The sequence below is a fragment of the Cygnus atratus genome, chromosome 8 (genome assembly GCF_013377495.2).
Source record: "Cygnus atratus isolate AKBS03 ecotype Queensland, Australia chromosome 8, CAtr_DNAZoo_HiC_assembly, whole genome shotgun sequence".
In the NCBI taxonomy this organism is placed as follows: domain Eukaryota; kingdom Metazoa; phylum Chordata; class Aves; order Anseriformes; family Anatidae; genus Cygnus; species Cygnus atratus.
In genome coordinates, this window is record NC_066369.1 from 2,789,825 (window position 1) to 2,808,935 (window position 19,111).

Below are 19,111 nucleotides of genomic sequence, written 5' to 3' on the forward strand. Positions count from 1 at the left end.
CATCCTCCACCACTGCCAGCAGTGCAGACTACAGAAATCGTGGGTTGGAACAGGCTAAGTAAAATACATAATGTGACTGGCAGGCATACAAGGAAGCAGCTCTATAATATTTAAAGCATTGTCTTTAATCTTTGTTCTTGGCTTTGTTTCCCTGGTCAAAGAACTGTACATACGTGATGGGAGGAGATCTGGTACATGAGTGCTTTCAGTGCATAGTTCCCAATAGAAGTTTCTACTCCGTATGTGTGAGAGTACATTGAAAAATCCAAAGGAGGGAGCTGGCAGTGTACGATGAGGTTTAAGACTGGAAAAGAGTGAGAAGGGAGAACATATCCCAGAGGCAGCTTTGGTTTGGTTAAATGCTCAGTGACACCAGTCTTGCACTCTTCAGTCCCACATGGCAATAACCTGACTCCAGTTTGCATGGGCACACACGTTTCCACTCCTGACATTTCACCAGTTCTCTCTTCAGCAACATCCCTTTTCTGCATGCTCCATAGCCAGCAAGGCACTAGAAAGGGCCTTTTTTTAACACTCTGGGATTATCTTGCTTGCAAGAGAGTAGCCAATTTCATGAGCAGGCTGCCCAGAGAAGCTGTGGATGCCCCATCCCTGGAGGTGTTCGAGGCCAGGCTGGATGGGGCCAAGGGGAATCCAGTCTAGTGGGTGGCATCCCTGCGCAGGGCAAGGCATTGGAACTGGGTGGTCTTTAGGGTCCCTCCCAACCCAAGCTGTTCTATGTTGCTTATTCACAGGCTTGGACAAGCAAGCAATTGGTTTTACTGTGGCATAAAGCTGATAGAAAGGTAGCTCAAGCGAGCTCCCAGTGCCAAGGGCAGCATAGAAGTCTTGTGTAGGATGGCAGCACAGCGCGGGGCTCCTGGCTGGTCACAGCGGTGGGCTGGCACGAGGCGGGGTGGTTGCTCATTTGCCTGATGATCTCATTCAGAAATTCTGATTTAAATAGCCATTTTTATCCAGTTTTGCATATAAACTTAAGTTTTTCAAAAGAGAAAGTAACTTTCCAAAAACACCAGGGAATATTGAAGTTTGTTATTAATTGAAATACTTCATTGCATTGGATGTATTAGAAAAGCTATATTAAATGTCTGATATTTACAATATGATTATTGATTTTAATTGCTCTCATTTATTTTTAATAATTTATTTATTATGCAGTTTTCTGAGTTAGTGAATTTAATTAATAAATTAAGCAGCAATTTTGTACTGCATTCTTACTTATTCATTTTTTTTAAAAGGTTAAATTTACATCTCTGTAAAAGTTTCCCATTTGAAATTCTATTTTAAAATATATGCAAACTGTGATACCCAATTCCAATAAAAATTCTGATTTAGATTTTGTCTTGTTTTTTAAAATCATAATTTCTTATCCACCCTGTTCAGCTTACTAGAGAGAACTGAAGCATGATGAGTCCTGAGTAACTGGTTTCTAACAATTATAATAAAGCTGGTAATCATACTACACAAATACTGGGTGCTTGTAATCATAACTAATTTTAGCATTCACAGGCAAGTTCTCTTTCTAGCTACGCATAAAGGTCTTGTCAAATGGTAGCATTTTGCTTTCATCAGTTAAAGAATAAGTCTCATTTCTTACATCCTTACTGAAGTGAATACTGAAAAGGATAATAGATTTGCCACATATCGTATAATTCTTTCATCTGCCCTATGTTTTCTCAGTCTATTTAATAATTTGACATTATAGCATCTGAGACATGTTTGTGTGTGCGTAAATATGTTTCAGTATGAATGTTCTCATGTCTTATATGCAGGATACATCATTGGCTGAAGCAAACTCATTCAGTCCTTCAATGACAATATCCCCCTCATCTATGATAAACCAGTATAAATTTGAAGATGAACCAGAATTAAGAGATCTCTTCATTACTGTCGATGATCCTGAAAGCCACATTACAGCCATTGAAACATTCATTACATACAGAGTAATCACAAAGGTAAGCATCTATTCATGGCCTTAATGGCTTACACTGGTAACAATAGTAGTATTTTCACTCTTCTTTTGAACCATTCTGTGGGATATTACTAGGTTGAAATCATAGTCTGATTTTGCTATGAGTTATAGACCACTAAAACTGTATGAAATTGTGGAAGTTTCTAAAAAAAATCAGTAAAGTCTACAGACGTATGTACCTAGATTTTTTTATACTGAGAAAATAGCTGGTATTCCTTCAATGGCAAATTCAGTTCTATATGGAAATAAATATTTTCTATTGTGATCTTCGACATGAATATGAAACAGCAGAGACACTGATTTTGTTTGAAGACACTATGTTAGCCCATGTATTATATGACTTTTGGATCACTTGCAGGCCAGCAGTCTTTTGCTTTGCATGAAAAGACTTGCTGCTACAAAGTCTTTCAGCTCCATTCTTTTGTAATTGCAGTGCCCACTACCATGGGGAAGTTTGTTTCCCATCAACAGTTGCATATGATTTCTGGGAAACTGCCACAATTCTCAAATGAAAAAAAAGTAATATTAGGAAACAACATAGAGTATTTTTAGCTGTCCTGAATGCAAATTATTCACTGGAAATAAGGAAGAAAGTTAGTGTTGTGAGACCAGACAGATCATTTGGGATTACCAGCAAATATTCTGCAGGCTGTGTTTTGAGAATTACTGTGTTAATTTATTTTACTTTGAGTTCTTTTTAAAAGATTCATTTAAAACCAAATTTTCAAATGGGAATTATTCATCTTTAAATAAGAGAAGTTATCAATTCCTCATAAAATATTTAAAGAGTAGGAAGAGAGCTATCTTCATTAGGTTGCTAGCAATAATTTTCATTTTATGCATCTTTTTGTAGACAAAAGAACATTTTTTCTGCAGGCAAGTATGGAAGGGCTGTAAGGTAGATTGCTTTTGCTTTTTTATCTCTTCCATCCTTTCTTATCACATTTAATTTGAATCCTGGTTGTTGATGATAAAGTAATATCATTCCTCCCACGTAACTTGAAAAAAATACATTCAGTCCTCAAAAATGTTTAGATTACAAAAGTGTGTTTTGAGTTTTTTAGAATTTACTTGCATTGCATTATAAATCTCCGTGCAACAACAAATGCTAAACAGCATGCATCACTCTGATGAAAACATGAGCTCTTTGTAGCTTGATTCTAGAAGATAGAGTGGTGATAAAATAAATCTCATGGTTTGACAATTTCGCAGTGCTGTAATAAGCATTTTTGTAAGCATTAAAGGTTTGTTGGCAAGCTCTGACAAAGGGCTGCAGAACTGGAATTGATGATGGAATAGCAGAATCCATTAAACAGCACAGGAAATGTTACTTCTGTGATGTGCTGAAGTTTTCATGTTCTGAATGTGGGGATTGTTGACTGGCATCAGCAGGCCCCAAGGACGTATGTCAGCTATTTCTAGTTTTTTCAGAATGCTAAAAAATGGACTTTCCTCACTCATCGATTTTAAATCACTTCAGAAGAAGTGCCCTAAAAGTAATCAACATAACCATGATTGTTAAAAGGGAAATGGCACAGTAAAGTAATGATTGAAATCTTCTGAAAACACTGCTGGGGTGATTATTTTAGATCAATATGTTGTTTAGTACTTCTTTTGTTGTTGATGTTGTTGTTTTAAAGTAGAACTTTGATTTGTTGCTAAAATTGCATGTTCTATGTCATTAAGAAATTGATCATCGTGCATTAAAAAAGAGCAAGCAAATAGCAAGGGCAAAATAGAATCATGTATGCATTCCCTTCAGGTATGCAGTTTTCTTCAAAATCTAAAACAATATTGTTCTTTTTTTCACAGTATTCTCACTTTCTGGTCCTGTTTTTTATCTCCATGGTTTTCAGACATCTCGTGGTGAATTTGACTCCTGTGAATATGAAGTTCGAAGACGGTATCAGGATTTTCTTTGGCTGAAGAGCAAACTCGAAGAAGCACATCCAACACTAATTATTCCTGTTCGTTTGTTAAAACTTATTTTTATTAATTTATGAGATGACCCCAGTTTTAAACAGAGCTGCTTGAAGGCTTTCTTGTGTTTCTGAACTCTCAGGAACATCAAACTAACCTTTTAGTAGCTTTATATGTATGTATATAAGCGATAATTAAAAATTCTGTAATTTACTTATGTTTGTAATTGTGCCATTTGCAGTAATTTGCAGTAATTTATTTCCCCTTTCTTAATTGTACTTGTATCCTGCTATACTATCGGCTACAAGTACCAGTTTATACCACTGTTAAATATGATAGTTTTGTAGCAATTTGTTTTTACATGGTGAATTTTACAAGCTATATCTATGTTTTCAGTAAGTAGAGGAACTGTTATAATATCCCTAATATTATTCAAGTTATACAATATACTTTTTTCTTTCCTTTTTTAGCCATTGCCTGAAAAATTCATAATGAAAGGAATGGTGGAACGATTTAGCGATGAATTCATTGAGACTCGAAGAAAAGCTTTACATAAATTTTTGAACCGCATTGCTGATCATCCAACTTTAACTTTTAATGAAGACTTCAAAATTTTTCTTACTGCACAAGCCTGGGTAAAATGGCTTTATTTTTATCTACAGTTATATGAAACCACGTCTTGTGTTAGCAGAGTGTATCAGGAGTCTCCCTAGTTCAGTATTCAATAGCATCCTCCCACGGCTTGTTACAGAAGTGTCAGAAGAAGGTGTGGAATTTATGGAATATTCGTCCCCCGAGATAACCTTTTCTTCTGTGCATTTGGTAATCTTGCGTGTGGCCATAAATATTGCTGTACCTGCCAAAGCAGTTTTTGTTGCTGCGTTTTGGATTTTTGTGGCACAATATTTCAACTCTGCATGCTTTCTATTATACACATAAGCTTCAAAGATTATATGAAAAGTAGTAATTTCAATGAATTATTGTTTTGGCATGGCACTTGTCTTTTTCATCTGCTTGTTTGTTTTTTTAAGTTATATTGGTCTCATAAAAGAAAAATATATCCTTTGAATTTCCTGTGGTATTTTTGCAAGATGTTGCCACTTGAAGATCAGAGTTTTGTACTCAGAAAGCCTGCCTCTGAACTTTAGCAAAGGTTATTCTATCAACATGTAAAAATAGTTACAGAAAATAGCTGGCTGATTTCTTCCAGTAGGAACATGGTTTGCTTTTCTCAGTGACTTTTTTCTGCAATCATTACCTCTGCTTTCCTGTTCACAAGGCTAAATTGCAATCTAGTCAACTCTAAGGAACGAAAGGGTAAAGGTTTTCTGCCATCTTTAATCATTCTTTGTGAGAGCATGACGCACAGCATGTTTATGTTTGTCCAGAAAGGCTTAGTTAATAAATGCATGTGACGGTTATGGTTCTTATACTGGTCTAATAATTTTAGAGTGAGATTTATCCACTAAAAAGACATCTGAATTGCCTTTTTTTTTTTCCCAGAGGTCTATGAATATAGTTTTGTTTTAAAACAAAAAAGAAAGCTTTTAACCACATATTATTTTTAAAGAATTTAAAAATATATGTGCAAGTAAACTCAGCACGTTCTGTTTTTAGGAACTCTCCTCACACAAGAAGCAGGGCCCTGGTTTGCTGAGCAGAATGGGACAGACTGTAAGAGCTGTAGCATCCTCAGTAAGAGGAGGAGTTAAAAATCGTCCTGAAATGTTTACAGAAATGAATGATTATATGGAAACATTTAGTCAGAAAATAAATGTACTGGACAAAATAGCTCATAGAATCTACAAGGAAGAAAGGGGTAAGTAGAAAACAAATCTTTTTACGGATTTAAGAAATTAATATACTGGAAAACAACTTGTTATAAACAGTACATTCATTTTCATTATGCCAAGCAAAATACTTTTTTCCAGCAAGCAGGGAAAAAGGGGAGATTTGTATTTATACGGTGCTTTTCATAATGGTCATTGTTCTGGCAGATCTTCAAGTTAACTTGAATAGCTTGGTAATAGGGAAAGTTTTAACATGTCATTGACCTACCTGGTAAGGAGCTTAAAAAGAAGAAAACATAACAAGTGTGGCTGTCATTTTATTGTGGTTATTGGAGATCTGCATGACCTTTTGTTTTGTACTTTGAATGGAACGGAGAGTTACAGTTTTTTTCTCCTGTCTTGTCCTGGCATAATGCTGCACAGATTCCAGATCTCTAAATGTCTTCTTCAGTTTCATTCTGCACCTTTTTTATGTGTTGACCAAGTAGATTATTTTTAAGAGCTCTGCTGTTGGCCATAGTTTCTGCCATGGGAATCTGTGCCTGTTACAGTTTTCTTGAGAAGGATGACTTAAGCTCATATTTTTCATCAGTAACAGCAGTTTGCAGACCTACTTGAAACTCTAAATTATTAACTTTCTGAGCTTGACCCTGACAGACTAGGTCTGTTTACAATTTCTACTGGTCAGCACTTGAGAGATGTTATTGTATATATAATATAATTTGAAGTGCTACACTTTGTTCTGTAGTAACCGAGACCTTGTGCTTTAGTGTGCAGTACCACATCTCAGTGTGTCCTCACTAAGCTGGAGGGGTCTTATAAAAGAAAAATAAATGTTGCCGAAAAGGGTTCCTTTTGTTATAGTTCAGTCCAGTGGCAATATCTGGCTGAGGTTCTTAGGTTCAAGTCACCAATGACAAAATATTTCTTGGAAAATCTTATGAATTTTGACATGTTCCCAAGTGCTGCTGGATGTATCTTCTTTCTAGATTTTCCAAATAGCAATAGGCAGAACACTAGTGTGCAGGGCTGCACTGCTGGGGACGTGACCTGTTGATAACTGTGATTCAGAACATTCAGAAAATATTCCTGCTTGTAATTGCCTAACATGAGAGTCTTAATTACATTATCTATGGAGGGTTTTTTTTTGTCAAAGTGATCTCAAAGTAAGTATCGATTTCTTCATGGCACAGAGCTGTTTGGCAACTTTTGTTGGACATTTCTTCATTATAAATTCAATTGTGATAAAATTATGTTTTCAATAAATGGAAACGTGTTCTCAGTACCCTCCTATGAACATCTTCCAGGTCATAACCAGCCTTGCCAAATTAAGTACTACCAAACAGCAGTGAGGTTCTGGACCTTATTCTTTCTTCCACGAATTAGCACTTGGCTCAGAGACATAAGAGAAGCAATTCTTAGGATACCTATCTGTTTAGATTAATACAAGTTTCTGAAGAAGGTAACACCTGCAGAACTGGAATGAACTTCAGGATGCACCTTTTAGAACATACTAAGCAAATATTAAACATTAGTCCCAGTTTCTTGCTGTATTCACAATAAATATGAGGTTGCAATTCGTATCGCATAGACACCTGTTAGTGAACAAACAACTAACCTGTGTATATGTTCCTGTTAAGAGTATTTTAATGAAATGAAGGAATACGGCCCCATCCACACACTTTGGTCAGCATCAGAAGAAGATATAGCAGACTCCCTAAAAGGCGTCGCCAGCTGCATTGACAAGTGTTGCAAGGCTACAGAGAAACGAATGGCAGGGCTCTCGGAAAATCTGTTACCGATCTTACATGAGTATGTTCTCTACAGTGAAATTCTGATGGTAAGGTTTCCTTAAGGATTGCTTATGACAGTATATGAAGTTTGGCTTAGGCCACTGACAAACTCTAGAAGAGAGTTTGTAACTGATGAAAATGATTTTGCTGTCACTGTTAACTGCCGTTAGTAAACCTGCACCGTACAGGATCGCTGTCCATTAGCAGAGAATCCGGTTTGTCCTGTTTCCCTTGTTAATCAGGCTAGAGGCACCCCTTTCAGATGAGAAAGGCTTGATAGTTCTGTGTGGCATGGAGCCAGTCTTGGTAGCAGTGCAGAAGAGTTTGGATTTTGCCCTCTGAAGAGAGCTCTGTGTTGTAGCAGAGAGGCTGGAACACAGAAAGGCTCGAGGAACAGCAGTTTAGAAAGACCCCCTCTGACACTGGTGAAATACGGACTCATCTAGTAACAGATTGTGAGGGGGAGGAGAACTGGAGAGGTTCTTTCCTTTTCTAGGAGATGTTCCTAAATTATGTTTTCTTTTTCTAGAAAAGCAGGGAACTTCCAGTCCCTGGGTCATTATATAAGCAAGTTTTAGTCTGTCATAAGCTGATGCTCTCAGTTCCCTTCACATACGTATTTTTCTTACACTTGGAGAGAATGTAAAAAATCTGACCTGACAATCAAAATAATTCAAAAACTGACTTCAGCATGTCATCATTCCCACTCTGCTGCCTTCAGAAAGCAGAAATGTCTACAAACAAGCCTTTGTCTAGGATTTGCCATGCCAGTGCAATCTGCAGTATCTGTTTTTGTGTCTCTGCTGGTAGTCCTGCTCATACTGCAGTGGTTTCTGAGCAGGGGCTGAGTGTGCTATGGGTCTTGTGTAGAGCAAGACCCAAGTTAACTTGGCCAGCATAGGCCTTTGTTGGCACGGTACACAGCATTGCCCATTTCTCCATATGGCTTAGCAACTGAAAGGTTAAGAACTACTGTGTCACTACACTGGTCACTACAGTGACCACTGTCTTTAAAACAAATTTCACTAAAAGAGAGACCATACAAAATGTCCTGTATCTCACAGGCCTTGGTATTTAAATGTACATGCAGGCAGATGGAGATAGGCATTACTTTGCTTAAAGGTATGAAGAGATTACTATCTTGGCAAATTGCAGTATTTCCTCCCCTCCCCCAGTTCCAATCTTATTTTTCAGAACTTGTAAGTCTGTTAGCTGTGAGTCATCCCATCCCTCATGTTTTTGAAGAGACACTGCCTTCTAGTTTGCAGTTTGGCTCACCCTTTCACAGGTGCTTGCTTTTGTGTGTAGCACAGAGAGATTTGTCTGCATAAACCACAGAATGACTTCCTGGCTCTTAATGCACATGTTGCAAGTTGCTGTTACTCACTGTTGGTTTCTTTTTTTTCCTTTTTTTTGTTTGTTTTTGTTTTGTTTTGTTTTTCTTAGTTGCAATTGCCTTGATGCAACACTTGCAATGCAGCATTAAGCTGCCATGAGGTCCTGTCTGAAGGAAAATCTTTCTCCACTAGCTCATTCCTCTTAAACTGCTGCTCTTTTCCTTTCATTCACCATGTTTGTTTGTTTTTTTTCCCTACAACTTACTTCCCTCTCACAGTATGGAGAGGGGACTACTAATCATACTAAAAATACAATGAAGGAAGTCACACACTAGTAAAACCTGCTTTCTAGGGTACCTCATCACAGGCACCTTTGTGTGTTGCTGCAAAAAGATAACGTGCAAACATGCAGAAGTTGTGGTCAGTACAATGGATTAGTCCTTGTATTTTCAGGTGTTGGGAGTTCAGCCTTAAACTGAGGAAAGAGATAAATTCATAGTTAAATATTTACATCTAGACAGGCTCCTTTCTAACTGCCTCACAGTGGAGACAACAAATCTAGAGTGTAACTGTCCTGCTGTGCTTCAGGGTACAAACTGCAGCTCTGAATTGGTTATGGGTCCACATACAATTATTTGATGGCTTTGTGGCAGGGTAGTATTAATTATTATACAAATTACAAAAGTATAACGATATGTATATAAAACACAGTCCCTTTGTTTGACATTGGAATTCAGCACTTGCCTATAGTTGCAACACATTATTATTAAAATTATTGTTTTTATCTTGTAACTTAAGAAATATTTGTGATAAAAATTGGCGTATAGTCAACAAAATAAAAAGAGGCAAAAGAAATAATAAAAAGATAAAGCACTTACAATATGAAGGACTGCTTTTCTAGACATAATTGTTTTGCTTCTGTGCTTACAGCTAAACATTTTCTATATTTATTGAAACAGAAGATATTCTAAGCTATTGAAAGGTAGATTTATGCGTTAGTATGTAGTGCTAAGGTAGTACTTGGAGTTGTCCCAAGTCAGGCTTGCCAAATTTTTCTAGTGAATATATGTTCAAAAGGAAACATGAAATATTATTTGAAAGTTCACCTACTAATTTTTTATGTCGTGCTTGTTAAAGTGACAAGATATCAGAGAGAACTCTGTCAAATAAGACAGATAGAAAAGGTAGAGCTGCTTAGGCCCTGTGCTGTTTCAACATGCCCTATGCTAGAGGTAAATACTGAAAATCTTTTTTGTATATGCAGAAGAAGCAGTAAAACCAGTTGCGGCAATGCAAAGTAAAAGGAGGTTTTGACATTTGCAATTATGTATGTCCTGCTTCTGATGATTTTTTTTAAAAGGACTAATGCCTTGTAACATTTCTGTGAGATAAGCACACCTGAGTATGCTTTTACAGATGAGAAAACTAAGGCAAAGAGAAATTTATAAGACTTGCTCAAGGTCACATAGCAAATGAACATCAGAAATGGAAATTTAATCTGTTACACCATTCCTGTTTTGTAGTCTAACAAGTAACATTTCCTCCCCTTTCTAATTATTTTTTGACATTATGCTAAAAATCTAATACCTGTAAGACAGTTTTAGGGAAGGAAATAATTACATATACTGAAAATAGGCACACATATCAATGTCATTGCATCTATTATTTTTATAATTTTATCTGATTTTACTGAACTACAGTTGGCGCTTGCAGAATAATATTGGTTAAAGTCACAATTTCAATAATACCTTGTATACCATTCTTAGTCATTTATTCTAATTTGTATTGTAGCTTTTCCTCAAATAAGATACTTTTGATTTCACAAACTCATGTTGCTTTTTTAAAACGAATATATTGTAGGTTGAGTTACTACTAAGTTAACTGCTGGTGTAGTTTTTCTCATACAATTAGCAATGATACCGTGTCTGGCAGAGTCTTGTGGCATTGCTTTTGGATTTACCAAGATTCTAGAAAAATCACATAAGATAAAAGGTAGGTATTGAAATATGAGTCCTTACTACCCGATTTTATTTTTTTTAAAGGAAAGTACTTGTATCATGCCAAAATTCTTGAATTGTTTCATTCTGTGATCTTAATTTATTAAATTTACAAATTGTTTGATGGTTTTCTGAATACGTGGCTAAAATTTAGTGCGTTTTATTTAGTTAGTTAGTTGTTTATTTATTTATTTATTTATTATTTTAAGGGTGTTTTGAAAAGGAGAGACCACATTCAAAGCGAACTCAATTCCAAAATTGATGCTTTAGCCAATAAAAAGGCAGACAAGGATCTGGTGAGTACATCTCTGTACAGAATGCTGAAATATTCTAGGCCTTACTCTAACTGCAAGAGAAGAATCCCCTGAAGAAAGCGTGTTCTGTGGAGCCATGCTCTGTAACTGTATGGTGTCTCTGTATGTCCCATACTTTCTCTGAAAAAGCTTGTTCTTTGCAGCTGTGCATGCTAGGCAGAGGCAACCATGAGAAACATGCAACACATCAGTGGATAGGCAGCTGTAGCAAAGGACTGGTTATAATGGGCATCCATGGATCATGTTTTGTCAATACAGGCAGTGCTGTGGTTTATTTTTAACATTTCTCTTTACTTCCCCATTGGGAGTTAAGAGAAAGTAAGACTTGCTGCAGTGCTCTCATAGCTGCTGCTCTGTTGACATAGGAGAGAAAAAGGAGGTAGAATGAGCAAAGCCATTAGACATATTTAAAATGAAAAGCTCTCAATCCTGTTCCTTCAAGTTTTTGTCTTATTTGGTTATTTTTTAGGATTTTTTTTTTCTTACTAGCAGTCGGACATCTTCATTCTAGTGCAGTGAGACCATACCTGTAGTAACTCATGGAAGCAGGCATGCTGAAAGCCACCAGTGAAGTTCAGTGGGATGACTTAAAGGAATTTTGGGATAAATTTGCACGGCCTCAGTGCTGGCCTGCCCACTGTTGCCACTGGCTCACTTCTGGCCTCAGCCTACTCTTGTGCAATGTCGGCACCAATGCTGGGACACCTTTTCTGCACTCCTCCATTACCACCTATGCAGCTTAGAGCTATGGTGGAGAGCAGAACTGGCATTTTTAAAAATTTTTAATAGTTGAGCTCTACAGCCTAAATAATGTCCTTTTAGCCCAGTGTTAACACCAAGCATTATACAGTGTAAATAATATATAAAAATGACTAGATAATAATTACTGCAACTTTCTAGTATATCGATGGAGAAAGTCCTTGACATTTCAGACATTTTTTATTAGGGTTGTTGTAATTAGCTTTCATGTAAAGATGAGCTGTTTAGGTAGGTTTTGGCAGCTGAAGTGCATATTTTCATTTGATTTCTTGTCAATTAAATGAATAAATAAGAATATATTACCACTATCTAAATCTGTGATGTCTACAGTGTATTTCATAATTTGCCTCTGTGTACTGCAGTGGGACAGTCAGTAAATACACCTATTTTTTAAAATTTTTTCTCCTGAAGCAGAAATTCTGTTTACTTAAATTTTACTGCCTTTTTGCTCTCTCATCTGTTTTTGTTTCTCTGCTTCCTCAGCTGCTTCTCCTGTCCTTAGTTTAGGGATAAAGTTTAAAGCTCTTACAAAATGCGAGGAGGCAGAGAAGCCCCCGATGCTCGGAGCTGGGGCACAGAGGACAGGTCTTGGTCCTCTGCCAGCTGCAGCTACCAGCAATGCCATCGTATTTCCGTGCTGCCTGCTCCTCGCCCAGCCCACCGTGTCTCCCCAGCTGCTCCAGCCATGGGGCCCGAGCCCCAGGTTTGTCTCCTGGCTGTCCTGCCTGCCCCACGCGGGCACAGCACCGTCATGAAGGGCTTGGTGGATGCAGGCCAAATCTGTAAACCTGAAAGGTGGGGAGGGGGCAGCCTCTGGGCAACACGGAGAGTGGAGTTGGAGGGAGCGTGGGGGCTCGCACGGTTTCCCTGGCCCAGGGTAGCAGGGATGTTCAGGGGCATCGCTGCAGCCAGGAACCAGCCAGCAGGGGTCAGAGAGATCGCTGGCTGCCAGGAGAACCACATCTGCTCTTTGCTCCCCCAGGTTTATAGGGAATGTCACATAAAAGGTGACTGAAATACAGTTTCTCTTGGAAATAAATTAACATGTTATATAACACTAATTTCACATTTATAGGAATAAGCAAAGACCATCTTCCAGCAAACCTTTACTTAAATATTTCTAGTCTCAGCCTATCTTTAAGATATATCTGTCTATGCACTGGACAATTAATTGCTAAGTGAGGTCTCACAGTGGCTGTATCATAGACAGGTCTATTAGTTGCGTTGTATGTGAAAGCACAATATATATTAAGAATTTGTTTTGGCAAAAAGGAGTGTTACAGGTCACTGCTTAAGTTATTTGTACACAGCTAGTTAGATCAACTTTTCAACATTGCATCCCTTTTATCAGTACTTCCCATTTGTATGGTTTGTTGGCAACTTGCTAAAAACGACTGCATTTGCACAGAGTGACTCAGTGATGAGTGGCAATTTCATACAACTTGTATAGCAGCTGGTCTTACTGCTGTTCACCGTAGGGAAGGGACATTGCCTGGCAGGACATGGCCTTTTCAGAAAGTACTTCTGGTATAATCTCATGGAGTCCTCAGACAAGGTGCATGCACTCCGTTTTCTTCAGCTGTTACAGACAGAAAGGAATAATTTTTCCTTTAGCATTGTATCGATCATACCATGTTGATTTGATATTGACAGTGTTTTGCTCCATAACGAGATGTTTGTCCTTGCTTCCAGTAAACCTGGTCTTTTTTTCACTGTTTCTGAATTTCCTTGTTACAGCTCTGGTAGAAGCCTGTAGATCACATGATTACTTAGATGTTCAGATCTTTGCTTTATCTTTCCAGCTTCTCTGTTTCTTGATTGTTTCAAAAAATGCTGTTGCTGAGACCTCAATTCTCCTTGCAAGCTCAAGAGAGCAGCAAGACAAATATCTGTTAGTCTAATCATAAAATCCTGTCCTCTGTAATTGAGTGGTGGCTATATCCTGAAGACTTTTTTCTTAATTAGAAGTTGAAGGCTCTTTTTATTAATGATAGTTTGGCCACGGAGAGTGGTGTACTGCTATTTTTAACTGTTCAGGTAACTTTTAACTGTTTTCTGCATCTGCTTTTACTATGTTTTAATTTTTATTACATCTTGAACTACTTTGCTAACATTTGTAACCCGACTGATTTCAGAATGATAGGAGATTGGAAAAAAAGTCTGAAGAGAGAAGTACTATTGTTGGAATTGGTGCCAAATGCTGAGTTTGGCTTTATTTGCACATTTCTATTCCTAGGCATACCTTATGTAGCTTCTAATGATCTCACAGACATCAGATTGAACTTGTCAGTGCAATCTAGTAGCCAGAAATTCTGCTGACAATGAGTGGCATGAATTCTAATCTTATCTGAAGTACATTTCCACCATAGATAAGGAACCTTAGACTGTCATTAGAGATGATAAAAGGCTGTGAGATCTTTAGCATTGGTCACAGCAAACATTAAATGATTTAACAAACAGGTGGTTATACAACAGGAGAATGCAAAACATTCCCAAGGTCAGTGCAGCTGAAAGAGGCTGGAATCACAAATTAAACCTCATGAGATGTCAGGTCCATTGGTTGGAAAAAAAAACGTTTTGGAGCTGTGCTTTTCCCACCAGGCTTTTAGAACCAGCTGCTTGTAGTGCTTTTAAAAAGCCAAACATTGGCCTTCCACTCCAAAATTTAGGCAGTGAAGAAGGCAGTCATTCAGACAGGCACCAGATAGGCATTAAATGCTGACTTAACGATTCTAGTATTCAGGCTTGAAATGAAGAAAAGCAATGCTGGATCTGTCACATTCTGAACAGATACTTTAACTCCAGGCTGAACAGGGTTAGTACCACCAAGCTGTAGGATTAATGCACATAGTAGATAAAAAGTCATGCTGTTTTGCATAGTGAGATACTGTAAAGTGTTGTGTCACTTACCGGGTAGTTCGGCTTTTGGACCAAGTTCCTTTGGCTACAAGTCGCCCTGTTCGTGTCCATTAGTGCTCTGCCCTGGCAGTGTCTAGCTTACACCTTCTGGCCAGCTGTATGACGTCTGTTGAACATCGTGCTGTCCTGCAGGAACCACTGATGTAAAATTTAATTTGTCGCACTAGCTGCCTCAGTGAGATCAGTGTAAGAAAATGGATTCAGGACCATATTTAATTGGTAGGATAAATTGTAACAATGTACACCTCATAAATCAGGAACACACTAGGTGGATTTGTAGTTCAGAGACCAGGGCATTCTTTGATTTCTGCTCTCATGTCAGCTGAAGAAGATGGTATTTATATTTCTTATCAGCTGTGGAAAAGTAGATCTTAAACCTTTCTAGTTGAGATGAAGAAGTGTGGCATAACGCTGTCTTTAGACCCTAGGTCCAACCCTTGCCTTGATACAACACACAGTTTCTTTGGGGCTTTAGAGGGTGATGTTTAAACTGCGTATCCAGGTGGGGATGTAGAACAGTCTGCCTGTCCACATCACATCATGGCTACACCGTGGAAGAAATTCGAAGTTCCTGGAAAAGGCAAGACAAAAACAAACTGTAAAATAAATGTCTTAAAGATAAAGAACAAGATAAGGGGAGGATGCTGCTGCCAGGACTTTGAAATCAGAGAAGTTCTTTAAGCATGTAGTCTAGCTCATTTTCAAATAAGAACATTTTTTCTTGCAAAAGCAGAAAAATTGATTCAACTCCCCTTCTTACTCTAAATCATCTACAAATATTCACTGTTTTCAGTATTCTGTGTGCATTCGTTTTTATAGTGTTAGAAGGAAAGGCAATTAACTTGGGACATGCCCAAGATACCTAATCCAGTTGTGTGTAATGTCTTTAGAGGTAATTCTTCCACATTTAAACTTTGGATTAACCTTTTCATATCAAATACACTGTTGGTAGTTGATGAAATTACCCTTGTCCGTAGTTTGATTACTAATCTGTCTAGATAATTGAACTTGGGCTTTTCAGTAAAGTAGAAATAATATTTTTTTCATTTTGTTCTTGAATAATATCCAATATTTTGTGAATCTAAAAGTGGGGCAAGTAAAATCAGTCTAGAAATAAAGGCCAATTAAAAATGTTTATTCATCTCTGTATTGTGGAATGTGGAAAAAAATCCATTCAGATGAAATTCCTTTCATTTTTCCCAGCTAAAGATTCTGTGGCTACTTTGAGAGGTGAAGGATTCCACTTTGTCAAACTTTGAATTTGCATCTGTGGTTTGGAAATTAAATATTTTATCTCTTCACTTGACCTTTCATTCTTCCTAATGTTCTTGGAAGGGTTGTTTTTGGCAGAAGCAGTACCTCTTGTTATAGTGTGGCCCAGAGTCAGCAGTCAGTAGATCCCAAACAGTGGATTCCCAGAAGGTTGTACAAACTGACTGACTTCAGAGTGACCTTGATGACAATTTTATGCTGACTATATGGAGTGTGAACAGGATTTCTGCTGGGCATTGCATAGTGGAAATGTACACAAGCGTGAGTTACTTGGTTAAAGCATATGTGTCTCTTCTTGGCTTCAGGGACACACAAGAAACATTTATGAGCTGTCATCCTTCCTTGATACCTCCATAAATTTTAAGGATTGGGCGCAGGTTCTGTCGCTGTTTCAGACAGTGTTGCTTAGTTTATTTCTGATGGCTGCAGCACTACCAGCTGTGGCACTGGAATGGTGCCCTTCGTGCATGGCTTAAGCTGGAGGTTGCAGATTGTACCTTTCCATATCCTGCTCTGAATTTTGATATTCCTGCATTCTGTGAATAGCCTAAGCATCCCCTGAAAATCCTGTAAAAGATTTGGAAGTTAATATCAATGACAGCACCAGCTGCAACTGATGAGCACTGCAGCACTGATGAGGAGCTATCCAACTTTACAGAGTTGTTATATGAGGAAAAAACAATTTGCCTGATAGCAGAGTACAAGGAAGAAGAGGAAGGTGTATGGTACCTGAGTTGCAATAGAAACAGTGTAAGGAGATCAGCTTTTCCTGATTGTTGTTGGTTATTGGTGGCATTTATGCCTGACTTCCCTAGGTTTGTCACAGAGAGTCTCTGTGCAGTCCCAAGGCACTGAATCGTGCTGTAGCTGCAGAAGATTTACTTCATTCTGCAATTGGGTGCCAGCCAGAACCAACAGAGCTGATTAACAAATGACAATAGGTACAAAATTACTGAGAGGACTAGAAGACTCGTTAAAGAGGGACCCTCTATCTACTTACTGATTACCATTAGCTGAAATTCACTTTGGGCATCTCCAGCAATTAGAAGAAAATAACGTCTGCATAGTAGCTGCCCTCAAGGTTTTTGATCCTGGATCCCTGTGAAAGAGTTCCTGCTCTGCAGAAGTCCTCTGTTTTAATTTCTTTCTCTACTTCTGTATTTCTGCCTTCCTCACATGGTCACACAAAGGTTAGTTCCACAATAAAAGATTGCAAGTTGACAAGCAAGAAATCAGAAAGTTTGTGTGTGTGATTTCTGCTGTATTCCCCCATTCTGATTTTCCCTGAGGTCATCAAAGGTTCTGTCAGGGTCTTCTCAGTTTTTCTGTCCAAATCTAATTTGTATAGTTGATTCTGCTCCAGTAAAGCCTTTTACGTTTTCTTTTTTTTAATGCATTACTGTCAAGTGCAAGTAAAGAGGTGCCACAGTCTGTAACTTCGCAGTCAATAAAAATACTTTCAGCAACACTTTAGTTACCATCTGGAATTTCTGCTATTGATATTTCAGAAATTGTACTGAGCTATTCATTAAGAACATAATTTAAAATTTATCCCTGGGAACTGATGTACTAATTGTAATACCAACCTTGGTTCTGCAATTCTGTTCATCTTACTGCACTATGATCACTTGTTTTCAATCACATTTGAAATCATGACTCTACTGATTTTTTTTCTATGTTTACAATTCATATTTAGTTCTCAGAAGAGATTGGGAAACTTGAAGACAAAGTAGAATGTGCCAATAATGCTCTGAAAGCAGATTGGGACAGGTGGAAGCAAAACATGCAGTGTGATATGAGATCGGCATTCACTAATATGGCTGACGATAATCTCCATTATTATGAAGAGGTAAAACCCTTTCTCATAGCATTTTTTTTTCATTAATTATTTCAGTGGAGAAATCAATGCACTGTATCTAAAGAAGATACTTTGCATCTTAGTTTGAACTTGTGTTAACTTCAGAGTAAGTTTTTGTGGGCAGAGGGAGGCAGTTATCCCTAATTTGACATGTTTTAAGTAAAATGTATTTTATTTGTGACCAAGTGGTTGATCCTGAGTTCATCATCGACAGAGGGCAGTCTTGTTTTACTAACCACAAGAATTTGGAAGATATTTTTGGATTCAATGTCTGCTGCTATATTTTCAGCCTTTTGCCGTAACTGCATGAAGAAGCCCCAACATTTTACAATGATTTTGTATGAGGAAAACATTTAAATGTAATTCCTTTTCAAACAGCACATTGAAAAAGTTATTTCTCTAAGGGATTGTCGTTCATGAAATAATCAGAATTTACTGCGATAAAGAGTATCAATACAATTTTGAGGGGTCAGTACAAAAAGCTTATTACACATTTTTATAAGATACACACATAAACAGTTACTAAATTAAATCTTTTTATAACTGAAACTTAATACTTTGGGAAGAAATAAAAATGGCTGAAATAAAATTTTAATTTCAACTCAAATGCCATGGCTAACATTATTGGTAAGAATTCCAAGTAATATATAGTAAGCAATAGAACTTGAAAACATTTAACAAAATCTCTTAAGCATTCTGTGAAATTTCTTCATAGGAAACATGTTGATTGAAGTGCTTATTTTGAAAATATCCCATATATCTTGAGTTTTTTTAAAGAACTTCTCTTTATATTGGAAAAAGGAGTACAGTTAGCTATCTATTAATCATAAATCAGTATTCTTCACAGAGGCATGTTGATATCTGTAACTTCAAATCCCATATTCTGAACTTTTTATGGCTTGACTATTAGCTTCAGTGTAAAATCAGTGTCCTGATTTTAGAAATCATTTTGTCAGAACATAATTGAAAAGACAGAGCTCATGATCATCAAGTCTAATTAATTAGCATGCAGCCTGTGAGATGCACGGACATTGACAATCTGTTGTTACATATAAAGATCAAAATATTTTCTGAAATCAGGCAGCAAACTTTTGGCATCCTCTCACATTTTCTTCAGTTGCTGCTGATCTTTGGCTTCTATATCATGAATATGTATGTT

At 37.4% G+C, this 19,111-nt stretch overlaps 2 protein-coding genes across 6 annotated transcripts in view; one reads left to right on the plus strand and one right to left on the minus strand.

Moving 5' to 3' along the window:
* SNX7 (sorting nexin 7) overlaps positions 1–19,111 on the plus strand; it is a 28,620-nt gene that overhangs the window by 4,376 nt on the left and 5,133 nt on the right. For all 5 annotated transcript variants that reach the window (XM_050712188.1, XM_050712189.1, XM_035537290.2 and 2 more), the window contains 7 exons: positions 1,794–1,976; positions 3,850–3,960; positions 4,384–4,548; positions 5,531–5,732; positions 7,344–7,543; positions 11,040–11,126; positions 17,791–17,943. In XM_050712188.1, the coding sequence (XP_050568145.1) occupies positions 1,794–1,976; positions 3,850–3,960; positions 4,384–4,548; positions 5,531–5,732; positions 7,344–7,543; positions 11,040–11,126; positions 17,791–17,943 (1,101 nt within the window). The remainder of the gene's footprint in view (positions 1–1,793; positions 1,977–3,849; positions 3,961–4,383; positions 4,549–5,530; positions 5,733–7,343; positions 7,544–11,039; positions 11,127–17,790; positions 17,944–19,111) is intronic.
* Positions 11,140–19,111, minus strand: part of PLPPR5 (phospholipid phosphatase related 5) — an 85,583-nt gene continuing 77,611 nt past the window's right edge. The window contains exons 11-12 of the transcript XR_007708594.1: positions 14,814–15,393; positions 11,140–13,482 (exon numbers count right to left, since the gene is read on the minus strand). The gene's annotated coding sequence lies outside the window, so the exon portion shown is untranslated. The remainder of the gene's footprint in view (positions 13,483–14,813; positions 15,394–19,111) is intronic.